This window comes from Rhineura floridana, chromosome 1, assembly GCF_030035675.1.
Source record: "Rhineura floridana isolate rRhiFlo1 chromosome 1, rRhiFlo1.hap2, whole genome shotgun sequence".
NCBI lineage: Eukaryota > Metazoa > Chordata > Lepidosauria > Squamata > Rhineuridae > Rhineura > Rhineura floridana.
Genome location: NC_084480.1, coordinates 236,406,203 through 236,429,733, shown reverse-complemented (window position 1 = coordinate 236,429,733; position 23,531 = coordinate 236,406,203). Strand labels below are relative to the sequence as shown.

The 23,531-nt window shown below is 43.2% G+C and overlaps 1 protein-coding gene across 1 annotated transcript in view; it reads left to right on the top strand.

Annotated features, from left to right (window-relative positions):
* The window catches only part of CEP192 (centrosomal protein 192), a 166,290-nt gene that overhangs the window by 71,512 nt on the left and 71,247 nt on the right, over nucleotides 1–23,531 (top strand). The window contains exons 24-30 of the mRNA XM_061594728.1: nucleotides 492–617; nucleotides 13,059–13,199; nucleotides 13,620–13,680; nucleotides 14,763–14,902; nucleotides 14,991–15,083; nucleotides 16,043–16,158; nucleotides 16,240–16,416. Coding sequence (XP_061450712.1) covers nucleotides 492–617; nucleotides 13,059–13,199; nucleotides 13,620–13,680; nucleotides 14,763–14,902; nucleotides 14,991–15,083; nucleotides 16,043–16,158; nucleotides 16,240–16,416 — 854 coding nt within the window. The remainder of the gene's footprint in view (nucleotides 1–491; nucleotides 618–13,058; nucleotides 13,200–13,619; nucleotides 13,681–14,762; nucleotides 14,903–14,990; nucleotides 15,084–16,042; nucleotides 16,159–16,239; nucleotides 16,417–23,531) is intronic.

Sequence of the window (23,531 nt, the reverse complement as noted above, 5' to 3'; positions counted from 1 at the left end):
ATTCTAATTTTATCTTTGTACAGCAGGCTTGTCTCTATACACACACTTACATGCTCCTCTATATTCTCTGTCTAGGCTAACAAGAGGGATTATTGGAGTTCAAGAGCACATTCTGTCTAGGCAAAAACATGTAAGGAGGGTGTAAAACAGGACCAAGAGGAGCTGTGGCTTGAGGACAGTTCTGAGGGGCTTGAGGGCCACATTAGACTTCTGGGCCTGAGATTCTCCAGTTCAGATGTATGCAATGACCAATTTTTAATAACAGTTCAGATGTTGATGTTTCTCCCTCCCTGCCTTTTTTGTGTGTGGCTAATTAATTCTATTTGCAGTAAGAAAGCATAGCCAGACCGCACCAGGAAGGAGCACAGCTAGAATCTCTTGTCTGCTTTAGTGACATATATTTACTTCTCCATACAAATAAACATGACGGTCTATGCCTCAGTCCTTAAAGCAATTATATTTTTCTCTCCCCCACCCCCTTTTAATATTAGGTGGAAGCAGGAAAGACAAACCATCTTGACTTTGGTGATATGCCTTCTGGTAGCTGGAAAGCTCTCCCACTGAAACTGAGCAACAAGAGTCGTGCTAGAGTGCCGGTCAGGCTTGTTATTCATGCAGTAAGTACAGCAGCTTGTACAACCATCTCTTGATAAGCAGCTACTTATAAGTGATTGCAGTGCTGGTTCCATAATATGTGCAACCAGCACCTTTGTTTGGCTTCCACATGAGCAGAGGGCCAATGTTGTTCCACAGTGGTCATGGTGGCTGTGTGGTAGAATTTTGTTGTGTTATACCCAAAGCAACTTTCAGAAGCAAGGGTTCTAGGGAACTGGAATGGAGGAGTTGTAGTTGATTAGCCTTATTGCAGATAATATAGTTGTGAGAGGCCTGCATAATGCAATAGGCTGACTGCACTGTAGTTCTGACTTCTATTGTTTTACCAAAGTCAACATACTTGTATTCTGGAAGTCCTCTTACAACCTGTCCCCAGATTTGTCATTAATGATCTTGAAATTGGCAATCTAATGGTGCTGTTGCCCTTCTCTCTGCTACCTATGAAACAGTTGACCGCTTTCTTCTGCCTGATGTGATTCTTAAGTTTCCAAGACTCAGTCCAGCTGGCTTTCTTCCTACTTGTCTAAACACTCATTCAGTGTTTCTGCTAAGGGAAGTTTTTCCTGTGTTTCCCATCTCAGTTCATCTCTCTCATTAATCTATTTGTAATTCCTTGCTATGTGTTCTTGTTCTCTCTCTCTCTCTCTTTCTCTGTAGCATGGGTGAGTCCCATGGCCCTCAGAACCAGCTTACATGCTGATTGACCCCAATCTCTAGGGGTCTCTGAATTTTATCTCTGAAAAATATTTCTGAATATTTCCCACAATCCAGTTCTTCATCTCAACTACCTGTCTGATGGTTCTGCCACTCAGTATGTCCAAGGGTGAACGTCTTGTCTTTCCTTCAAACCTTTCTAAGCTTATGCATACTATGTATTGAAGATACTATAATTTACTTTCTTGTTCAGGGAAGTCTTAGCTTTCTTTGATTCTTCTTTCTGCTCACCATCACCAAGTCATGTTGTTAATCCCTCTACAACCTTGCAAAATACATCACACTTTTTCACTGTCCCCTTAACAAAAACTCTGATTTACACTCCACACCACCTTGATTACGCAGCCTTCTCTTTTTCCAGTGGGCACCAGGACACCCCCAAGTGGGTATTGTCTTCCGCTGCTAGTGCTTGAGGCAGGAAAGAGTTAACACTCCAAACAGACTGTTGCCACAGCCCCTCCCACGGAATGCTAGTTTGTTTTTCCTGCCTTGCTTGAGCAGTACTGTTATTCACCTTGCTCTTCAGTCTGACTAGTTATATCCTTACTTAAATTTATTTTATTCGTTAAAATTGTAAATTAATTGTGTGAATGTGTGTGGGAGATTTGTTAGACAATTTTTCAATGAATTGGTGAGAGGGTTTTCGAGTGATTGATGAGTGTCCGTTGTTGTCTGTTAATTAATTTCTAGATAATTTAACTTCCTGAATTAATTATCCTGGTGATTACTTGATAAGTTTAACTGATTTCCCTCACAGTTAATGAATTCATTGGTGTACTTTGTTTAAAAAAAAAAAAATCGGGGAAAGGAAAATACTACACACCCCAAAAAACCTCACCTCTCCTACTAGCAGCAAAATGCCTAGGGATCACAATGAAGTCTCCTCACAGCTTTCTAGAAAATTAAAGTCAGCGCACAAAGTAGCAGGAGCAGTTGGTGCAGAAGCGCCTACATCCCGCTCCGGTAAGATGACGGTTAAAAAGACCAGCCGTGCACATGGAAGCAGCCGCCATTTTACTCAACAACAAACCAGCTCGCAGTCAGTGCATGGCCCATTCACTCTTGCAGTACCACAGAGAGAGGCCAATAATCTTCAGCAAAGCACTGTTAATCCTGTAAGCAATGCAGTAGCAGAACAATCAGGAAAGAAACATGTTGCCAGAACGAAATATAAAGTTAACCCTGTAAGCAATGCAGCAGCAGACCAATCAGGGCGGAAATGTGTGGGGAAAAACTAAGAATACAGTTTACCCTGTCAGCAATGCAGTGGCAGAGCAATCAGGGAGCATTTGTGCTGCTGAAAATAATGTGAGAGCATTAATGAAGCAGTCTTACCAGCGTCGTCATTACAGTGCAGAAAGGCACTTTATGTGGGAGAGGAAAGCCAGCAGTGGATGACAGTAAATGAGAAAGTGCTCTCAGAGGAGGAGTTCCAGGTCCGTCACTTCTTTTTGCTCAGAGCACTCTAGGTATAATGTCTGTGTTAAACCCCGAACAGCATCTTAGAGTCTTGGTTAATGCACATAAGCAGCAGCAACACCATAAGGATCCAGCACACTCTTCTAATATGGCCTCTGCTGCCACCTCCTGTTCCAATCAGGAACTTCAGCAAGTGGAATTGATCTATTTAAGTCCTGCTGCATTTAGTCACATTACAAGAGCCCTAGTGGATGACATTTCTGCAGAACTACTGCATTTTGTCAGTGTTTGCAAGTAGCACTGCACAAATGCAGCAAATTACACAACCACCCTGCATCAGTGAATAATTGGTTAACTTCCAATACATTTCAGCACAGTGTTCATTTGGGTCAGCTAGACAATATCGTTATGACCAGCAGGGGCAACAGAAAACATGTGACAATGCTTCACCAGACCCACAGGTTGTGGCTAGAGGTACAACACTGAGGCTGATGGTACAGAGGTTTGGAGGCAAACCACTGAGATGCAACAGAATGTGCATGATGATTCAGTGGTCTCTCTAGAGAAGGATATAAATGATTTACAGATGGAAGAGCAGTCCACCTTGACGCATTTCCAAAAAGAATGACACCTTCTGATGTATATGGAACTGTAAATTAACTGTTTGGTCTGAGTAACCCTGCTGTGTTCCCTCAATAGTCTTAGGTAGTCCCGTGGAGGGTGCGACATTCACCTTGTTTAAGGGGCATCAATTGAGCAGCAACTAATGGCCACTACAAGCGCAGCAAAGTTGCAGGAGACCAGGAACACACGCTATATGAGGGAAGCGCAGCCTGGATGCCCTGGTCAGTTGAGGTACACTAATTCTGTTTGGCAAACTGCAATTAAGCATGCAGTTGAGCTTCTGTCAAATGTGTAGCATCCACCTCAAATGCAAGTACTAAGGGTTGCTTCATGTGTGTTATCTTCATCAGGTGATGAATTTCATTAAAAAAAACTGTGGTCTCTACAGACTAAACGCAGGGGCTATATGTGGTAATTGCCTACATTCATATTAACTGAGCAGGATACTCAGTACAGGCGGTTGTCTGATTTGTGTCTGTTGTTGCAGCAGATAAGAGAAGTTTGGGCTGGAAGATGTCAAATATCTCATTTGCTGAGATACAGTGACTCAAGTGCACTCAACAGCACCATATAGTGGCACTTTGGGTGCACTGCAGTTTTCTTATTCACAGTAACAAGATTTATGTAACTACAGTTGACAATGAGGACATTGAACTTGTCAAGGATTATCAATACTTTGGCACAGTCATTAACCAAAATGGAGACAATAGTTCAGAAATCAGAAGAAGGCTAGGACTGGGAAGGACAGTTATGAGAGAACTGGAAAAGGTCCTCAAATGCAAAGATTTATTATTTATTTATTTATTTTATTTTAATAATTTATACCCCGCCCTAGTTCATAGAATTCAGAGCGGCGAACAAAAAACAATGTCCAATACAATCTAATATAAAATAATAAGAGTACAATAAAATCATTAAAAAATCAATTAACTATTAAATGTTTAAAAGCTAGAAGAAACAAAAACGTTTTTAACTGACGGCGAAAGTCCATGAGTGAAGAAGAACGTCGGATCTCTGGTGGAAGATTATTCCATAGGATGGGCGCTATGGTCGAGAAGGCTTTATTTCTAGTATTGGCACGGCGGATTATAAAGGTGGATGGGATGATAAGAGAGTGTTCGAAAGGTATTCTTGTTGGTCGCTGAGGTTTAAATTCCAGAATACGATTTGATAAATATATTGGTGCTAAACCATTTAGAGCTTTGAAAGTTAATACTAAAATTTTAAACTGATGACGGAATGAGATCGGAAGCCAATGAAGTTGATAAAGAAGAGGTGTGGTGTGTGTTTGTGGACCTGCTCTGGTCAGCATTCTTGCCGTCGCTCTGTATCAGCTTAAGTGGGCGAAGTGATCTTGCAGATAGTCCAATATAAAGAGAGTTGCAATAGTCCAGTCTTGAGGTCACAAGAGCCTGTGTCACTTGCTTCAAGTCCAACATTCCTAAAAAAGGACGGAGTTGAAGGACTAGTTTTAATTGAGTGAAAGCACTTCTAGATACTGTTGCAATTTGAGGTTCAAGGGTCAGAGCGGAATCTAAGATAATGCCCAAACTCCAAACTTGGGATTTCAAAGGGAGTGAGACCCCGTCTAAGGTAAGTAGGTTTTTGATTTCATGGGACGGTTTTTGTCCAATTAACAGAACCTCCGTCTTTTCTGGATTAAGTTTTAGTTTATTCCTATTAGTCCAGTTTTGTATGGCAACCAGGCATTGGTTTAAGGGATGAACCGCCTCGAATAATTGCAAATAAATTACTTGTTGGAAATTATGGAATTTCCATCCACAGACATTTCTCCAATCTAGCTAAACCTGCTCCTCTGTTCACAAAGAGAATACTATCAACAAATATAATAACCCCATCAAATGGGAGTGGAAATTTCCCACTAAACAAAAGAAAGAATCTGCTAAAATCTGGAAACTTGGATCCACCTCCGGACCGGCTTCCCTCCATCAATCTGCCAAACTCAAACAGCCCTCTTTTACAAACAAGTTCGATTGTGCAGAATTACAACTTAACTCTTCCAACCCCCTCCTCACAAGAAAAACAAAAACCTGAAACTTTCAACACCTTAGTCTCCAATACCACTTCGCTGCCGTCCTCTCCTAATCTGGTAAATACTGAAGCTATTCAAGAAGCCCCTTTTGACTTTACATGTGAAGGGGAGGAAGAATTAATAAATAGCTTCCATACTTTCACAGATGCTGAACAGAGTGAAGTTATTAATAAAATGCAAAACCTATTAACCAACCTCAGAGCAAAAAGGACAAGCTCCAGATTCTTGGAAGGCTCAGAACTGGGCTCATCACCCATAATTCAAGTACCCCCTTCTAATACCACTCTAAATGAACGTCCACCTTACTATTCAAATGTCTGCAGACCCAGTATGCTTTGCGATGCAATAGTACATGAGGCACCAGAACTAATTTGACAATCTTCATCAATACTTGCGAACTCCTTTTCAACTACTAAATCACCTGAGAGAAGGGTCAACCATCATCCCCATATAGCAAATTACCCAGGCCTATTTGCAAAAGAGACTGCCGATTTTAGTGTAACAAATTCTGACCCCTTCATAACGTTAGTACCCACCTCGCCCTATACATACCGTCAAAGGAGTCTTGACGTTAGGCCTATCCCAACACTGCTAGGCAAAGGGAAATACAAAAGACTAAACATCGCCAAATCTTCTAAAGATATCATTGTTTCACGTTGCCTAGTAACCCCTACTCGAGTTAATCAACAAAAGGGACAACTTACTCCAGAAAAAAAGACACACATTGATTACTCAATATTACTCTTTAATGCCAGATCAGTCAATAATAAGACTTCAATAATCTATGATCTTATCCTAGATGAACAGGCTGATATTGTCTGCATAACAGAAACCTGGCTTAACAATTTAGGTGGAGCCAACTTAGTTGGTATATGCCCGCCTGATTACGCTGTCTACCACCAACCTAGGTTGGATTACCGTGGTGGTGGAGTAGCGTTTATATACCGTAAATCTATTCCCTTATCTAGAATTTTCCTCCAGCCTTCCCTTGGTTTTGAATCTCTTTGTCTGAAACTTGGTCATCATAATCACATTGTGATTCTTGTGATTTATCGTCCTCCCAATTCACCAAGCCGCTTCTTGTTTGATTTATCCAATCTAATTGCAGGTTTACTATTGGATTCTCCTGAACTCTTAATTTTGGGAGACTTCAATATTCACATAGAATCCTCTGCCTCAAGTAACGCTCTTGACTTTCTATCCTCAATGTCTACATTGGGGTTGCAACAGTTAATTTCAACCCCAACACATATTGCAGGCCATATCTTAGATCTTGTCTTCCTACCAGAAACAGGTACTTCTGATTTCCGAATAGAGAATATAACCTCTACCCCACTATCATGGTCTGACCATTATTTAATTAGTTTTAACCTTCTTGTGTCACCTGTACCCCCCAAAACTAGAACTTCAACTAAATTATATCGCCCTAAGAGATTGTTAGATCCCGACCTATTCGCATCAAAGTTTAAGGAATATTCATGCCCCCCTACTGGAACTCCAATCGACACTTTAATCTCCTCTTGGAACAACATCATGACTGAAATTATGGATTCAATGGCTCCCCTTCGCCCGTTAAAAATTACAAGATCTAAATCAGTCCCCTGGTTCTCCAAAGAATTGCTAGAAATGAAGCGTACCTATCGAAAGCTAGAACGCCGATGGCAAAAAAACTAGGAGTCCATCCGACCGAGCTCAAACCAAGGAATTTGTGAAAACCTATACTTTGGCCAGACACGCTGTCCAAAAAGCATACTATTCAGCTGCAATCAATTCAGCCGGAAATCAACCAAAACAACTTTTTCAGATAGTTAACAGCCTCCTCCGTCCTAAACAACCGGTTTCTGATATAGTCCACTCTCAATCCCGTTGCCAGGAGTTTGCTACATTCTTTGAAACTAAGGTAGATCAGGTTCGCTCCACCTTGGACTCTATTAAAATGGCAGAACATAATGATATTCCATCAGAAATTGATGTAGCTAAATTGGCAGAATCCAATGACACTCCATCTGAAACTGTTCTTCCATCCCAATTTACGAACTTTCAACCTATCTCACCAGTTGATATTCCCCAACTTCTCACTAGAATGAGACCGACAAATTGCTCACTTGATGTCTGCCCTTCATGGCTTATAAAAACATCAAAAGCTGAACTTGCGAACTGGCTCTGTGTGATAATCAATGCCTCACTTCGACAAGGCCATGTTCCCCAGACATTGAAAGAAGCAATTGTAGTTCCATTATTGAAGAAGCCTTCCCTTGACCCCACACTTCTTACCAATTTCCGTCCAGTATCTAACATCTTTTATCAGTAAAGTTATTGAACGAGCTGTAGCCACACAACTGCAAACATTTATAGATACTAATGATTGTTATTTATTTATTTATTTATTTATTAAATTTATATACCGCCCGACTAGCAATAGCTCTCTGGGCGGTGAACATAAAACAGCATAAAAATACAATAAATAACAAAACAATACTAAAATACAAGCAACAATCCAACACAGTAAACATTTTTAAAATTAAATCAGTGTAACTTAAAATGCTTCAGAGAATAGGAAGGTTTTGACCTGGCGCCGGAAGGAGAGCAGAGTCGGCGCCAGGCGTACTTCCTCAGGGAGACTGTTCCATAGTTCGGGGGCCACCACTGAGAAGGCCCTAGATCTTGTCATCACCCTCCGGGCCTCCCTGTGAGTTGGAACCCGGAGGAGGGCCTTCATAGCAGAACGTAGTGCACGGGCCGGTTCATATCGGAAGAGGCGTTCCGCAAGGTATCGTGGTCCCGCACCCGCACTGTTATGACTCCTTCCAATCAGGTTTTCGGCCAAAACATGGGACTGAAACAGTGCTAACAGCACTGGTAGATGATCTACGACTTGAATTGGATAGAGGAAATCTAACTTATTTAATTTTGTTAGATCTGTCAGCCGCATTCGACACTATCGATCATACCATTCTCCTAGACCGCCTCTTTAGTATGGGATGCCGGGGAACGGTACTACAATGGCTCCGCTCCTTTTTGGAGGGCAGACTACAAAGAGTTGTCCTTGAAAATTTCTCATCCAAGGTTTGGCCATTACGATACGGTGTCCCCCAAGGCTCCATATTATCCCCAATGTTATTCAATATTTATATGGAGCCCCTAGGAAGGATTATCCGTGAATTCGGAATACACTACCATCAATACGCAGATGACACCCAACTCTACTACTCTTTCCCTCCAGATGCCGTAGATGTAGGCAAGAAGTTGTTTGGTGAGGATGTGCTGAGCGAAGTATTTGTTGAAACGAAAGAAAAGAAGGCAATGCCAGTAACAAGTAAAAGACGAGATGACTTGTGCCTTTTTTGCCGCTTTCAACCATACCAGTCCTTTCATCCATCTAGATTTGGAGGAAGGGGGTGAGATTTCCATGTTAACAGATAAGTTTGGGGTTGTCCATGATTCCAGTTGCGCAACCAACAGCAATCAGCAGCGTGAAATACAGGCCCAGCTATCCACAGAGGTGGAAGGCAACAAAGACAGTTCTGACTTATTGCTGATACCAGTGGGAGGCCGCCTACTGAGATTTGCACAACTTTGGCAGACGACAACATCAGACCTCTGGTTAAAAAATGCCATGCAGTACAGGTATCAGATAGAGTTTCAGGGTATGTCTCCAAACAGATCTATTCCATCACCTATTTTGGCTAATTCAGAGAAGGGCAAGCTACTACAAGAGGCCATAGAACACCTGTTGCAGATAACAGCCATAGAACTGGTTCAGCAAAACCAGAAATTTTGTGGCATTTATTCCGTCCTCTTTATCGTGCTGAAAAAAGGGAACAATTGGAGGGCGGTCCTCGATCAAATTTCCTCAATAGATTTGTAAGATACAGGAAATTCCACATGGAAACATTGGTGTCCATAAAAGAAGCACTTCAGCCTTGAGACGTCTTAGCTTCCGTAGATCTAACTGAGGCATATTTACATATGCCAATCCATCTGCAGCACCGCAAATAATTCCACTTCGCTTACGACAGTCAACACTATCAGTACAGGGCAATGCCCTTGGCTTGGTGTCAGTGCCAAGGATCTTCAAGAAAATAATGGTGACCCTTGTCACTCATCTCCATCAACGGGTTGCACTTTTACCCATATTTAGACGACATTCTTATTTGTTGGTAGACAATACAGTCAGCTTATCGGGACATTCCCACCATACTAGTAGTTCTCCAGGATCACGGATTCTTCGTGAACATACTAAAGAGTCACTTGTTCCCTCAATGTTTACAGCATTTGGGAGCAATGACAGATACGGAAAGGGAGACAATATCTCTTTTGGAGGACAGGGTACAGAAGATAAAGTTGGCAGTTCAACCATTGCTAGGGAAGACCGCAGAGGACATAATGGTCTTAGCAAAGGTTTTAGTTACACCATGGGGCAGATTTCATGTTCGGCCTCTACAATGGACCCTGTTACCATACCAGTGGCAGATGGCACATTCCAGACATCTCCAGGTTGCACTGACTTTGGACTTTGGACTGCTCTTTGTTGGTGGACAAAGGATTGCAACCTACGCAGAGGTGTTCCTTTAAAGGACCCACCACGAGACACTGTGACATCAGATGCAAGTCTCCAGGGGTGGGGAGCTCACTGTAGAGGTCAAATACTGCAGAGATCTTGGTCTCCTCAGGAATCAAAGCAAAGCATCAACTTACTGGAACTTCAGGCAGCACAATTGGCGCTGCATCATTTTGTGCCTTTATTGCATCTCAAGCATGTGCTGTTGAGGACAGACAACAACTGTGTGAAAGTGTTCATAAATCATCAAGGAGGGACAAAGTCATGTTTCATCTGGAGGTATCACGACTGATTTCCTGGGCAGAGCACGCTCTACAATTGTTGACAGCAGAATATATAAAGGGGAGTAGACAGTGTACAAGTGGACTGGTTAAGCAGATAGGAGATGTTGCCGGGAGAGTGGCAGCTACACAAAGATGTGTTCAAACATATCCACAAGAGGTTTGGAAGGATGAATGTGGACCTTTTTGTTTCAGATGTCAATCATCAACTGAAGAGGTATTACACTCGGTACCCTTCACTGAGAGCAGAGGGTGTAGATGCCCTAAACTCCCCTTGGCTGAAGGGAACACTTTACCTCTTCCCTCCTTTTCCGTTGTTAGCTCAGGTGATGAAAAAGGTAAGGATGGAGAGGGCCAGTGTCATTCTAGTAGCACCAGATTGGCCAAGGAGGCCATGGTTTTCAGAGCTAGTCTACCTATCTGTCAGGCCTCCATGGTCTCTGCCTCTTCAACCAGATTTGCTGCTACAGGGGCCACTTCGGCACCCCAATTTGCAATGGTTGAGCTTAACCACATGGAAGTTGAGCGGAGCAAACTGCTGAGAGCTGGATTGCCAACTGAGGTGGTAACCACAATATTGGCATCTAGAAGACTGTCCACAATACAAAACTACCAGTATACCGGGGTGGCATTTTTGAAATGGTGTAGTAGGAACCACGTTACGGCTCAGAAGTCAGGAATTACAAAGGTGTTATCCTTTTTAAATGAGGGTTTGAAGCACAGTTTGAGACCCAATACTTTGAGAAGACAAGCATCTGCGTTGTCAACAGTGCTTTCTAAGTCTTCTGAATCACTGGGAGCTTATCCGTATTTTTAAGAGGGGCTTCTCTGTTGTTGGCACCTGTTCGTCATTGATTTCCAACATGGAATCTTCACAAGGTCTTGTCAGCTCTCCAAAAACCACAATTCGAACCATTGAAAACTTCTACATTACGAACAATGTCATTCAAAGTATTATTCCTGGTAGCAATAACATCAGCTAGACAAGTGTCTGAGCTGGGAGCTCTCTCAGTAGCAAAACATCTATGTATTTTCCATACCGACAGAGTCATATTGAGAACAGATTCTGCTTTCGTTCCAAAAGTTAATACAGCTTTTCACTGTCAGCAGGGGTTAGTATTGCCAACATATTGTTCTTCACCAAAGCATCCTCTAGAGCGTGCTTGGCATTCATTAGATGTGAGAAGAGCACTTAAGGTATATATAAATAGGACAAGTCTGATAAGAGACACTGATTCCTTGTTTGTTTCTTACCACCCAACTACTCTGGGTAAAAGGGTGTCCTCTTCTACTTTAGCAAGATGGATTAAGGGCTGCATTGCCTTAGCATACAGTTGTCTAAACATACCATTGTCTTCAGGTATCATTGCGCATTTGACAAGAGCAGCAGCTGCAGCTTATTCAACAAATGGACCTCTTCAAGAGATTTGTCGGGCGGCTACCTGGGCAACCCCAAATACTTTTACTAAACATTATAAAATAGATATTTATGCATCTGCTGAGGCAGCCTTTGGGAGGCGAGTTATTCAGCAGGTGCTGAAAGATCATTGAAAGTTTATGTACCCACCCAATTAATAGGTCAGCTGTGGAACATCCCACTTCGGGGTGTCCTGGTGCCCAATGGAGAAGGAACCATTTTACTCACCAGAAAGGTGTTTCTCTGTGGGCAGCAGGACACCGCCAAGGCCCACCCTGGGATGCAAATGACAGTAAACATAATGAAACGGGTGGAGACTGAAGGGTCAATGATCAGACCTAGCACATGTACAGGTCAGTAGAGGTTACAGTCAGTCTGGGTGGAGACTGAATGGTTATTACAACTGAAGGTGTGCAAGTCGTTTGTTTCATGCTATTTATGGTTAATCTTGTCAGTGTCTTCATATGTGTATAAGTTTATATTTTTTAAGCTTGGCCAGACAACGAACTAGTGCTCTGTGGGAGGGGCCACAGTAACGGTCTGTTTGGAGTGTTAACTCTCTCCTGCCTCAAGCACTAGCAAGGAAGACAATACCCATTTGGCGGTGTCCTGGTGCCCACAGAGAAACACCTTTCTGGTGAGTAAAACGGTTCCCTTTCTGGTATTCAGTTGTTAAACATCTGCCTCCTTACCTTTCCAGAACTTGGCCACCAAAATCGTTCATGATTACTTGGACCACATGGCATGTCTCCTTAAATCCTTATGCTGGCATCCTGTCAACCCTGGATATAGTACAAACTCCTCATTCCTGCCTTCAGAGCCTTAACCAGCTACGCCCTCTTAATTATCCACAACTTTTAGTCCAATATATTTCTGCTTGTGAGCTGTATTTCACTATCTTTAGCTGTCTTAAATATCACTTGCTCACTCAAGCAATTGAGAATACTGGAAATATCTGCACACTGAGACCATAGATCCATCTAGCTTAGTACTGCTGATAGTTGCAGCAGTTCTCCAGGGCTGCAGGCAAGAATCTTTATCCTAGCCCTACCTTGAGATTCCAGGGATTGAAACTTGGACTCTTTACATGCAAAACATATGCTCTATCACTGAGCTACAGCCCCTTCCTTCAGTCAAAGCTTTATTTAACTAATTATGCTTCTAAAGGATAACTATTCTGTTGACTATTATGCTTATAACTCTCTTCCAGAACACATGTGATTTCACCTCTTCCTCAAAAGTTTCATCCAGTTGGTAAAACAGGAGAGCTTCCACTAGTATATCCTGGCAATAGTCAATAACCTGAAATGTTGGGTGTTTTAGGGGATGGCAATAATGCTCTGCTTTTAAAGTGCAAAAAAACCTTCATTACAGGATGCTGTAGCGTGGCGCTGTTTCACATTTTCCAAGGAACCAGTTAACTCTTCTGTTAGCATACTTGGTACTTGCACCATCTCCCAGCTAGCAGCTCCGTCAGTGATATCCCATGTAATGAATGCACGATGTGATGGGCAAGTAAGTAACTATAAACTAAATGGATATAATTGAATTAATTGAAATAGTATTTATCATTAAATGCTCATCTGAAAGTTTGCTATTCAAGAAATGTTTGCTCTGTTAACAAGGTGTCTGGCCATATGCAAGACTTTTGTATTGGGAATATCAACCTTGCACTTAAATTGATGGTGTGCTTTTCTTTGCCAGTTATGATCTGGCAGTGTTCTGATGGTTGCAGAAGGGAGAAAATGAGAACCTTTCACATCACAAGAAGAGCTCTCCTTCCTGAATCTGTAGGATAGGGTAGTAAAAAGTTTCTTGTTTCTTGATCTGTAAAACCTGACCTTGTGTTGAGATTTGTCATCAATTAATGTTCAAACTTAATCACATTAGAGTTCTTAAAACTATTTCATTCTATACAAGTGTCTTTCTTTCTAGGATCCTGAAGTTCTAGTAGTTTGGGTTCAGTTCCATGCACCAAGCAAATGCATCTCTTCAGGTATAGATCTGCTATCTTCTGAAATTGATGTCGATAAGAGTTAGGTATCTGTGTTAGTCAAGCAGACTAGGATTATGTTTGCAATAATAATCTTGGGTCCAAACAATATTCATAATCTAGTATGTAGAGTTTTTGCAATACAGAACTTTCAGCACCTCTTCACAGTTTTTTAGATTTAAATGTACATAAAGAATCATGTGAATAAGATATGTGTTTGGAGATGTACACAGAAGAGAGCTAAGATTGGCTACAACTAATTATCAAATTCACAGTCACAGATACTGATTTGTTGTCATGTCATGTGAGGGATACCTCTCATGCTCCTTGTTCAAGAAGCTGCTTGAACCTGTGCATAAAATTAACTTATCAAATCCTCCTTTGCAGGTTTTTTGATATTTTGATAGGAGTCAGCACTTCTAGATATATCTAGATTGACACAGGCAATGTGCTAGGATTTCATGTTGCACAGACCTACCATTGCACAGTAATGGCCAGCACTTAACAAAATGTATATAATACACATGTAACAACACATACTGGGGCACCAGTTGCATGTAAAACCAAAACTTCAATGTTAACAAAGCACACAACAGGAAAAATGATATTCATTCATTGTAATGTATGCCTTTAATGTGGAGGCATTAAGTTCTGTAAAAGGCAGGTCCATTTTTCCATGGGTCACTATCCTATGTTGAGGCAAGAAGCCAAAAATGTATCACTGGAACCAGTGTAGAATGTACACTTTCTACATGCTGAAACGGCTTTGAGGCAAGAGGCAGCCCTGCTTCAATATACCTTTTAGGATGCTTAGTTTATTAAAGCTGAAGTATTTGACTGCTGCTGTTCCCATTCACTTGCTGTTTTGAAGGCCAGTTTTAGCGCTATAATGTTTTTGAAATGGAGAGCCCCACTAGGACAGACTAATACTGATTCTAAATACTACTATAGTATCAGACACATTCTAATTCAACATCACTGTTGTGTGGCTAAATGTCAGTAATACTTGGTGTGAAAAATGATTGTAGAATAAGGCATAATATTTACATATTATCACTCTTACTAATTGAAACTACTTTTTTCAGATTCTTTGGGCCCTGCAGATGAGTACTTCGCAAGAATTGATGTGGAGATTGATTGTCCAGAACCTGCTAATATATTAAAAAGTATACCTCTGCATGCAAGATCTGGGACTCCTAGGATATATGCCCCAAAGGGCCTGCAGGTATATTTTCCAAAACCATCCTTTGTGATACAGCTTATTTCTTTCTATATTTCCCTTCTAACTGCCACTTGAAACCTGTTTTTTCTAGACTTTATATATGTCTGCAAGGATGGGATTATCAACAAGGCAGCTGTTGCCATTAAAGAACGCTGGGAACATTAAAGTTGATTTGAAAATCATGGTAGGTTACTTTTCTGTTTTTCAAGAAATAGTTCAGAAATTATTGACAAGTGAAATGAGTATCACTTCAGCAATATAAAATGGTTGCATTAATGAATTCTATTACCTCTTTCATAGCAAAAGCCTTAACGTGCAAATTGATTCTGTATTCTTACCAACAATTTCAGAGGGTGTGGTTGCTACCCTTTTGTTGTTTTTATCAACTGGACTTCGTTACTGCTTTCTCTGGGCTTCAGTCAGTCCCCATTCCTGGCATTTACCCACAGTGGAAAGCACAGCACAGGGTCCAGTTCCCCTCCTGTCCCTTTTGGGTACAAGAGAAGTAGGAGAGGCTCTTTCCGTGTAACTACTATGCCAGGCAGAAGGGAGACAGCTGTGCATGTAGTTCTGGCATAGCATCAGCTAGCAGTGTCTCTTGGCCACTTAGTGTAATTTTGCTTCTAGAGCACAGCATGGTAGGCCACTTAGAAGTTCTTGCACTGTGTGATGTTACATAAACCTAGGCTGCTTGTCCTGGCAGGTTTCAGCATTCTTTTCAAGACCCCCCCCCCAAAAAGCAGGTGCTGTTTAGGAGTTCATGGCAACCATGGGCCTGTCTCAGCTAATATCTGTGTTGGTTAGAGACCATTTTGATTTGAGCCCGAAACAAATTGATATCCAATCAAGACAATATAATTGTGTATGATTTTATCTGACTAATGGGCTCCAGTTGCAACATCACTGGCCACATTTTGACCACATTTTGCATTTAAATTGTCTTCAAAGGCAGCTCCATGAAGGATAGCTTATGGTCGTATAGTTTGCATACAACTAGGGCATTAGTGTCCAAGGCAAGATCCAGTTTCTCTAGGAAAGATTGCAATTTGTGCAGCAGCCAATGCTGGTGAAAAGCACTCCTGGCCACAACTGTCACCTGAGCATCAAAAGATAACACCTTGAAATAACACTATTCATTTCCAGGCACTAGAGCCAGACAGTGGCATTTCTGTCAAGCCAGAGGATCTGGTTCTTATACCTGGGGAAGAACAAGAAGTGACAGTTGTGTTTTCTCCAAAAGACTTCCTAAATGCTGAAAGGTAACGCAACCTAATTGGCATAATGTTGTTAAGCAGAAGTTCTTTTTACAGAATCTCTAACTTGATGTTTTATATTAATAGTGTTGTAAAAATCTTGGTATTGCCGTCTGGGCCAGAGTATAAAGTGACTGTGAAAGGTGAAGTGGCTGCAGTGGAGAGCAAACCTTCAGTACAAAAATGCCCCAGTTCAGAAGTTCCTCCCATCCTTGCCAACAAGCAGCTTCTGGCATGGGGGGGTGTACAGCTTGGCAGAACAGTGTAAGTACGAAGAAAACAATTTAACCAATATATGATTGATACTGCTTTACAAAGCCTGAACCAATTTTTCATTCAGGAATATAATATAATGCATTGTTCAAATGTGACATGTGATTGAGTTGTATTACAGTTGCAATCCCAAGTTAACTTGGCTCCAGAGAATCCATGTACAAGCAGAAGTGCTTGTGCCATAAACACAAGATGGGTTTGCTGAATTTTCTCACTATTCCAGATGGTCCACTGACCCTTAGCTCTTGGGGATGTGTGATGGGCTACAGCAGAATGGGGGACAGAAGAGCCCCTGAGCACATACAGAGCACAAAGTTGAATGGTCTGGATTCTGGCCCTTGATTACATCTGTGGCAGCTTATGGACTCGTGGAATGTTTGATTTATTTCAATGTGTTTCAGGACAAGTGCTCAATCTCTGGCAGGTAGCTGCTGCAATTACTTACATGCAAACCTTCACATTTTATTAGTGCAGACGGTAAGAATGTGAAAGACCAGTTAGCATTGTTGCTAAATTCTAGAAAATGGGTTTGGGAAGAGTTTGACTGCTAAAAGCCTTGTAGCTTTAACTCCTTTCCAGGTATCTTTTCATTGACACTATCATCGCTTCAGTGAGGCTCACTATCCCATCAAAGCTTTTAGGAAGATTACCTTACAGTCACATTTTTTACCTACAATTATTTTTGGCCAAATGTAGCTTACATTGGCCCTCTAGATGTTGGACTTTCAACTTCTGTTAGCCCCAGCCAGCATGGCTAGTGGTCAGGAATGTTGGGAGGTATAGTTCAATAACATTTGGTTTGGACTGCTACACTTTCTCACTCCATTGTAAGAAGGCTAGGTCTTGGTCAACCACTTTGTCACTTGTCTATAATTCATAATTAGCAAAAAAAAAACAAAAAACCCTTGCATGCTATGTAAATGAGGAATAAATTCACAGGAGAAATTAATTTATTTTACAAAGTGAAATATAGTTCTTTCAGTAAATATAAATGGTTCTCTGTATAGAAACAATCAAAGTAACTATTCCATAGGAGAGTTGAGAGCATAAGAAGAGTTGTAATACTTCCAATATACTAATTCACCTAACAGGCAAAAAATCCTTGCGGTTTAAGAATGTACCTATAGCCAACAGATATTTCTATCAAACTTTAAAAAGTAGGGAAATTGGGCAGCTATAGTGAATGCACCAGGGGACCAGGAGACCAGGCCTCCTCTCTGAGATATTGTACTGCCCTACAAATTGGTCAAACTGCAAACACAATTTGGATTGTTCTTTCACAGTCCAATCCACTTACTGTGTAGCTTGGAAGAATTTGTTAACATGGTAACATTTGGTAATCTGGTTCAGTGTAAGCAAGTATAAAGTGATGAACGTTGGGACAAAAATCCTAGTTGCCCCTATATGCTAATGGTGCTTGTCACCCACCCCCTTTTAGAAAATAAATAAATTTAAACCCCATCAGGGCTGCCTGCTTACAGCCAGTGGTGGCGGAGGCTTTTACCCCAAGCCCTTTTCCCTCTCCCCCGAAGAGAGAGCAGAGTCCAGCTGGATCTTCCTCTTCCCTTCTCCCTTATCCCCCCCCCTCAAAAAGCTAATCTAGAAACTCCGTGTTTTCCTGATTCTTGAATTTTGGTATTCCAAATGAGAAGGATTTGCAGAGGCCAATCTAGCTCATTATTGTCTAGGTTGAACAGCAATGGCTTTCCAGAGTTTCAGGCAGAAAATATTCTCAGCCCTACCTGGACTTTTGCATGCTGATATGCACATTTTCCATAGGAGGAATGCCATCATGCTGGATCATAGCTCGTCCTATCGTCCAAAGGCAAGAATGTTTCTGAAGTCAAGACTAGGGCGTCAGGCCCCTCCCACTCTCCAGTTCATTCTTGCCTTTCGTCCCTGCAAGATCTTTAGCTAGTGACTAGATAAGTTTTTTGTCTTTGTGTGATAGAGGGTGGAGTTTTGTGTACGTTGTTTCGTCTCGTTCCTTCCCTTTGTCTCATCCCTTACCACAGTTTGTGTGTTGTGTGTCAATTTCCTTGTCAATTTCTCGTTTTCCCGGGGGTGTGTTTTTTACTCCCAAACTACAGAGACCGCGGCTGTGGTCTCTTTCCTCAGTGGGGCCGGGAGCTGCGGCGGCAGCCTCCGCCCCCCCTTTTTTGTTCTACCGATCCTCCATTTGTGCCCTGATGATTAGGAGCCCGCGGCTACGGCTTCTTTCGTACTTTATTTTCTCCGGTCCTTTTTGCCATTTCCCCTTGTGCCTTGACGATCGGGAGCCTGCGGCTGCGGCTCCCTTCGTCATTCATTTTTACGGGCGGCGCTTCATTCGCCCATCAGGAGCCGATATCTGCGGCTCTTTGCCTTCCCCTTTTTTAGCGACTTCTCTTGTTTGGGCTGCCTTGTCTCTCTCGATCATCTGCGGCGCTTGGTTCCTCGCGGAGTCAGTCCCTTCAGCCCGCGGCTGCGGCTTGCCTGTTGGCCGATTCTCTTCGGCTTCGGGAAGTCCGCTAGCTGTCCTGCCTCCTTCACGAAGTCTTTTTCCAGGCTAATTTTTTCAGCCGCAATTACCTTCTTAGTCCCGCGGCTGTATTTCTACCGTGGGCGGTTCCATTTTTACAGTTAAAAATTTTTCCCACCTTGCTCATTTCTTCATACAATGGTTGTTGCTGGGCAAAGTATCCGTCATTTTTGTTCGAATTTTCCCGCTCTTGTTACGGGCGCCATTTTAGTGGCCGTTTTTTCCTGTTACTTTTGAGAACCCACTAGTATTACAAAAGGGGATTTTTTCCTTCACGGGTTGGGGTTTGCAGAGCCCAGGTTCTTGTCAGCTCCCTCTGTGTGATCTGCTCCCTGTTTATGTGCTGCAGATAGGATTTTTACCTCTACATAAGTTCCTTTACCAACCCCATCTCTGAGGCTGACCCTGGCAACCACTGGGTTACTGTGGCTTTCTACAATCACTGCAACTACTGTGCACATGTGACTTTTCATCAAATTTACTAATACTGCCATAACAGTGCACCAGGCCACCTGTTAGTGCACAAGACTATTGAAAATATACAAAGCTATTTGGACTATACTGTGCAAGTTGTGCAATATCACCTTTCCTCCAAGTGTACATTCTGCCCCATCGTGACAGTGTACCTACCATCTGCCAGTGCATTCTGCCCCAGTCGTGTGCCGTGTACTGTGCCTGCCCGGGTCTGTGCATTCTGCCCCAGTCGTGTGCCATGTACAGCTACCCTTATTATCTATATGATGGCAGAACAGCCAGAGACAACCCAGGCAACCAAGCCGATACAACAGCCTGTGACAAACCAGATGACCAAGCCTAAACCTCCTAAGGCGGTCAAACATAAGCACTCTAAAGCGGTTGCCAAAACCAAACATTTTAGCCACAGCACAATCAAGCGGCCCCATTATGTCTCTGTTCCAGTGCCAGAGGACTCAAATCATGCACAGTTAACTACTCTCTTTCATTCTCCTGCGGCTTCCTCTGATGAGGAGGACTTTCCTGGATTTCCTGTACAGTCAACATCCAGCCAACCCAGAGCTTGCTCTTCTTCACTACCTGTGGGGCCGTCTACAGTTCCGCCTATCCAAGAGCAACCATCTACATCTCCGGGACTACAGCTTTCCCACAAGTTCATTACACAACTTCAGGGCATGCTGTCCTTTTTTACTCAGAGTTAATCATCTTCACAACCTCCCGCTATCCCTCAACACAGCGGGGTTCAAAGTGTACACAGTGAGACAAACCCATCAGGTTCTCCAGACCCATTTGACGTTACCAGGGGCAGGTTCGTTGATGACGCCTCTTTTGATGCAGAGTCCGCATTCGCGCTGCAAGACCAAGCGGACGAGTGGAGTGACCATTCGGAACCAGAGCCAGAAACCTCCTATCGCCTCTTCGACTCTTCAGATTACCAGCCCCTGGCGCGCAGAGTCTTGAACGCCCTTGGTCTTCAATCCACTCCAACTGCAGCTTCCACTCCCGCTTTAAAAGGGGCCAGGGTCTTGAAATCCCCTACGCCAGCTGAAAACTTCCTCCCTGTCCCAGACCCCATCGCTAAACTGGCCAAGGACGAATGGTCCCACCCCTTACAGGCATGCCGATTTAATAACATTGCGGACAGACTTTATCCTTTGGCCCCGGACTTTTCTACCAGACTGGCTGTCCCTAACATTGACGAGCCTATTTCCAGCTTAGTTTCCATGTCCCTCTTGCCGAGGGAAGGGGACTCTCATCTAAAGGATGCCACTGAACGGAGACTGGACTTTGCTTTACGCAAGACCCATGAGGCCATCGCCTTTTCCATGCGTGCATCCACATCTGCCTCTATTTTCACCAGGGCAGCGATGATGTGGTTAGACGACCTCATCGAGGACCACAATCCAGATCCTGCCTCCCTGCGCAGATCGCTACTAAAACTGCGTAAAACAGCTGCTTTTGTGGCCGACGCCACCTTGGACGCGAATCAACTAGCAGCACGCGCCCTGGCGGCTCAGATCGTTGCCAGACGGACCCTCTGGCTTCATCACTGGCAGGCTGACTCTACTGCCAGAGTTAATCTTTCACGAGCACCTTATGCAGGCTCATTACTTTTCGGGGAAGAGGCATTAAAGGCAGTGCTTGTCGACCCTAAGGACACTCGAAAGCCTGTCTTGGCCACCGTCAAAAACGTCGAGCGCAGACCCTTTAGGCGTTTCGCTTCATATCGCACGTCTCAGCCCTTTTGGGGAACCCGGCCCGGGAGACGAGGCCGTGACTTCCCAGCATTTGACTTCCGCTCCACCAGAGGAGGCTGGAATAGACGCTTCCCCAGTAGAGGTCAGTACCAGGGCCGCAGAGGCTACTCAACGTCCTCATACAGGGGAGGGTCTCGCCAACGCAGACAATACTAAGGCAATACCAGTTGGGGGCAGATTGATTCTATTTGCCGAACTTTGGCTACCTCTGACTCAGGTCCCATGGATCAGAGACCTCTTTTGTTATGGATATGCAATTGAGTTTTGGGCAATACCTCCAAACAATTTTCATCCTTCCCCTTGTCCCAGGGCACTAGACAGGCGCTGCATCATGCAGACTGCAATACAGCACCTTTTGGACATAGAGGCGATAGAGCCAGTCCCCAATGCAGAGAGGTCGGAAGGGGTGTACTCCCTCCTATTTGCTGTGCCCAAACGCGATCTCTCATGGAGGGCGGTTTTGAACCTCAAGTTCATTAACCGTTTCGTAAAGTATCGCAGGTTCAAAATGGAATCCCTCCACTCCATTACAGACAGCCTGCAAGAAGGTGACTTCCTTGTCTCTATCAGCCTAAAGGAAGCATATCTCCATGTCCCTATTTGCACAGCCCACAGGAAATTCCTTCGTTTTGCCTTTGGCTCCCAGCACTTCCAATATTGAGCAATGCCGTTCGGACTCTCGTCTGCCCTGAGAGTATTTACCAAGGTGCTACTTACCCTAGTGGCTTACCTCAGGCTTCAAGGGGTCCATATCTACCCCTATCTGGACGATCTCCTAATACGCGCAAGGTCTAGCGAGATTACTCATCGTCATCTAACACTCACGCTCCATATCTTACAGGCCCACGGCTGGCTAGTCAACTTCGACAAAAGCCATCTACAACCAACCCAACGCCTGCAGCATCTAGGGGCAATGTTAGACACACTGCAAGCGACTGTATTCCTGTCCCCAGATCGCATCACCGCTATCACAGACATCGCAAGGTCTCTGATGCACAAATCTTCTGCAGATGTCATGCTTCTAGCCAGGGCTTTCGGAATGTTGGTATCCACCATCCATATTGTGCCATGGGCTCGGGCACATACTCGCCAGCTACAGTGGGCCCTGTTGCCATTCCAACACGACATTGCCAACTCAAACCATCGAGCAATCGCCCTGAGTCTACCTTCATTTTGTCCGAATCCTACTCATCCGCTCAAGAAGGCTTGGCATTCGTTGGATGTTCGGAGGGCTCTCAAGACCTACCTGTCCAGGACCCAGGATATACGACAGACTGAGTCTTTGTTTGTATCCTTTCATCCAAGGTCTATGGGGCATAAAGTAGCTAATTCCACCTTATCCCGCTGGTTGCGTGCATGTATTACCTTAGCCTATGAGTCCCTTAAGATTCCAGTTCCGCCTAGTATAACAGCTCATTCCACTAGCTCAGCAGCCACTTCGGCTGCTTTTGCTACTAACGCTCCTGTTGCCGATATTTGTAGAGCTGCTGTTTGGTCTACTCCACACTCGTTCATAAGGCATTATAAAATAGATCGTTATGCCTCTGCCGATGCCTCATTTGGCAGACGAGTTTTGCAACAGGTTCTTAATGACGACTAGTATGTGGGTGGTCCCTCCCGGTTATGGGTTGCTTTGGTACATCCCGCATGATGGCATTCCTCCTATGGAAAATGGACCATTGGTCTCACCTGAAGGGTGATTTTCATAGGAGAATGCCATCATGACCCTCCCAGTTGGAGGATAACTACATAATTTTTCGGATGGTTTATATATTACAGTTCGTCATTATATTATATTATATTACATTAAATTTTAATTCTCTAGCGAAGTCAAGACTTCTATTACTGTTTTCGCTAGGTTAGAGTCAGATATTATTAATGTTACTATTATTATGTTATGTTCTTGCTGCTAGGCCCGTTGGCCTTTTTTCCTGCATGTTTAGATATATCTCTTTGGACTCGCTGCGAATGAACTGGAGAGTGGGAGGGGCCTGACGCCCTAGTCTTGACTTCAGAAACATTCTTGCCTTTGGACGATAGGACGAGCTATGATCCAGCATGATGGCATTCTCCTATGAAAATCACCCTTCAGGTGACACCAATGGTCCATTTTCTGTTTACATCTGCGTTAGGGCTCCAGTTCTGTATCTGACAGTGCAATCCTATGTACATGTCTACTGAGATGGAATTCCCCCTATGAATCTGTTTACTTTATTTATTAATTCAGTTTATATCACACCCTTCCTCTCAAAGGAGCCCAGAGTGGCAGGTAAGCGTGCATAGGATTGCAGATTAAGTTATATATCTAAGCTGTACGGTTGACGAAACAATTAAAAGACACCTAATGGAATACT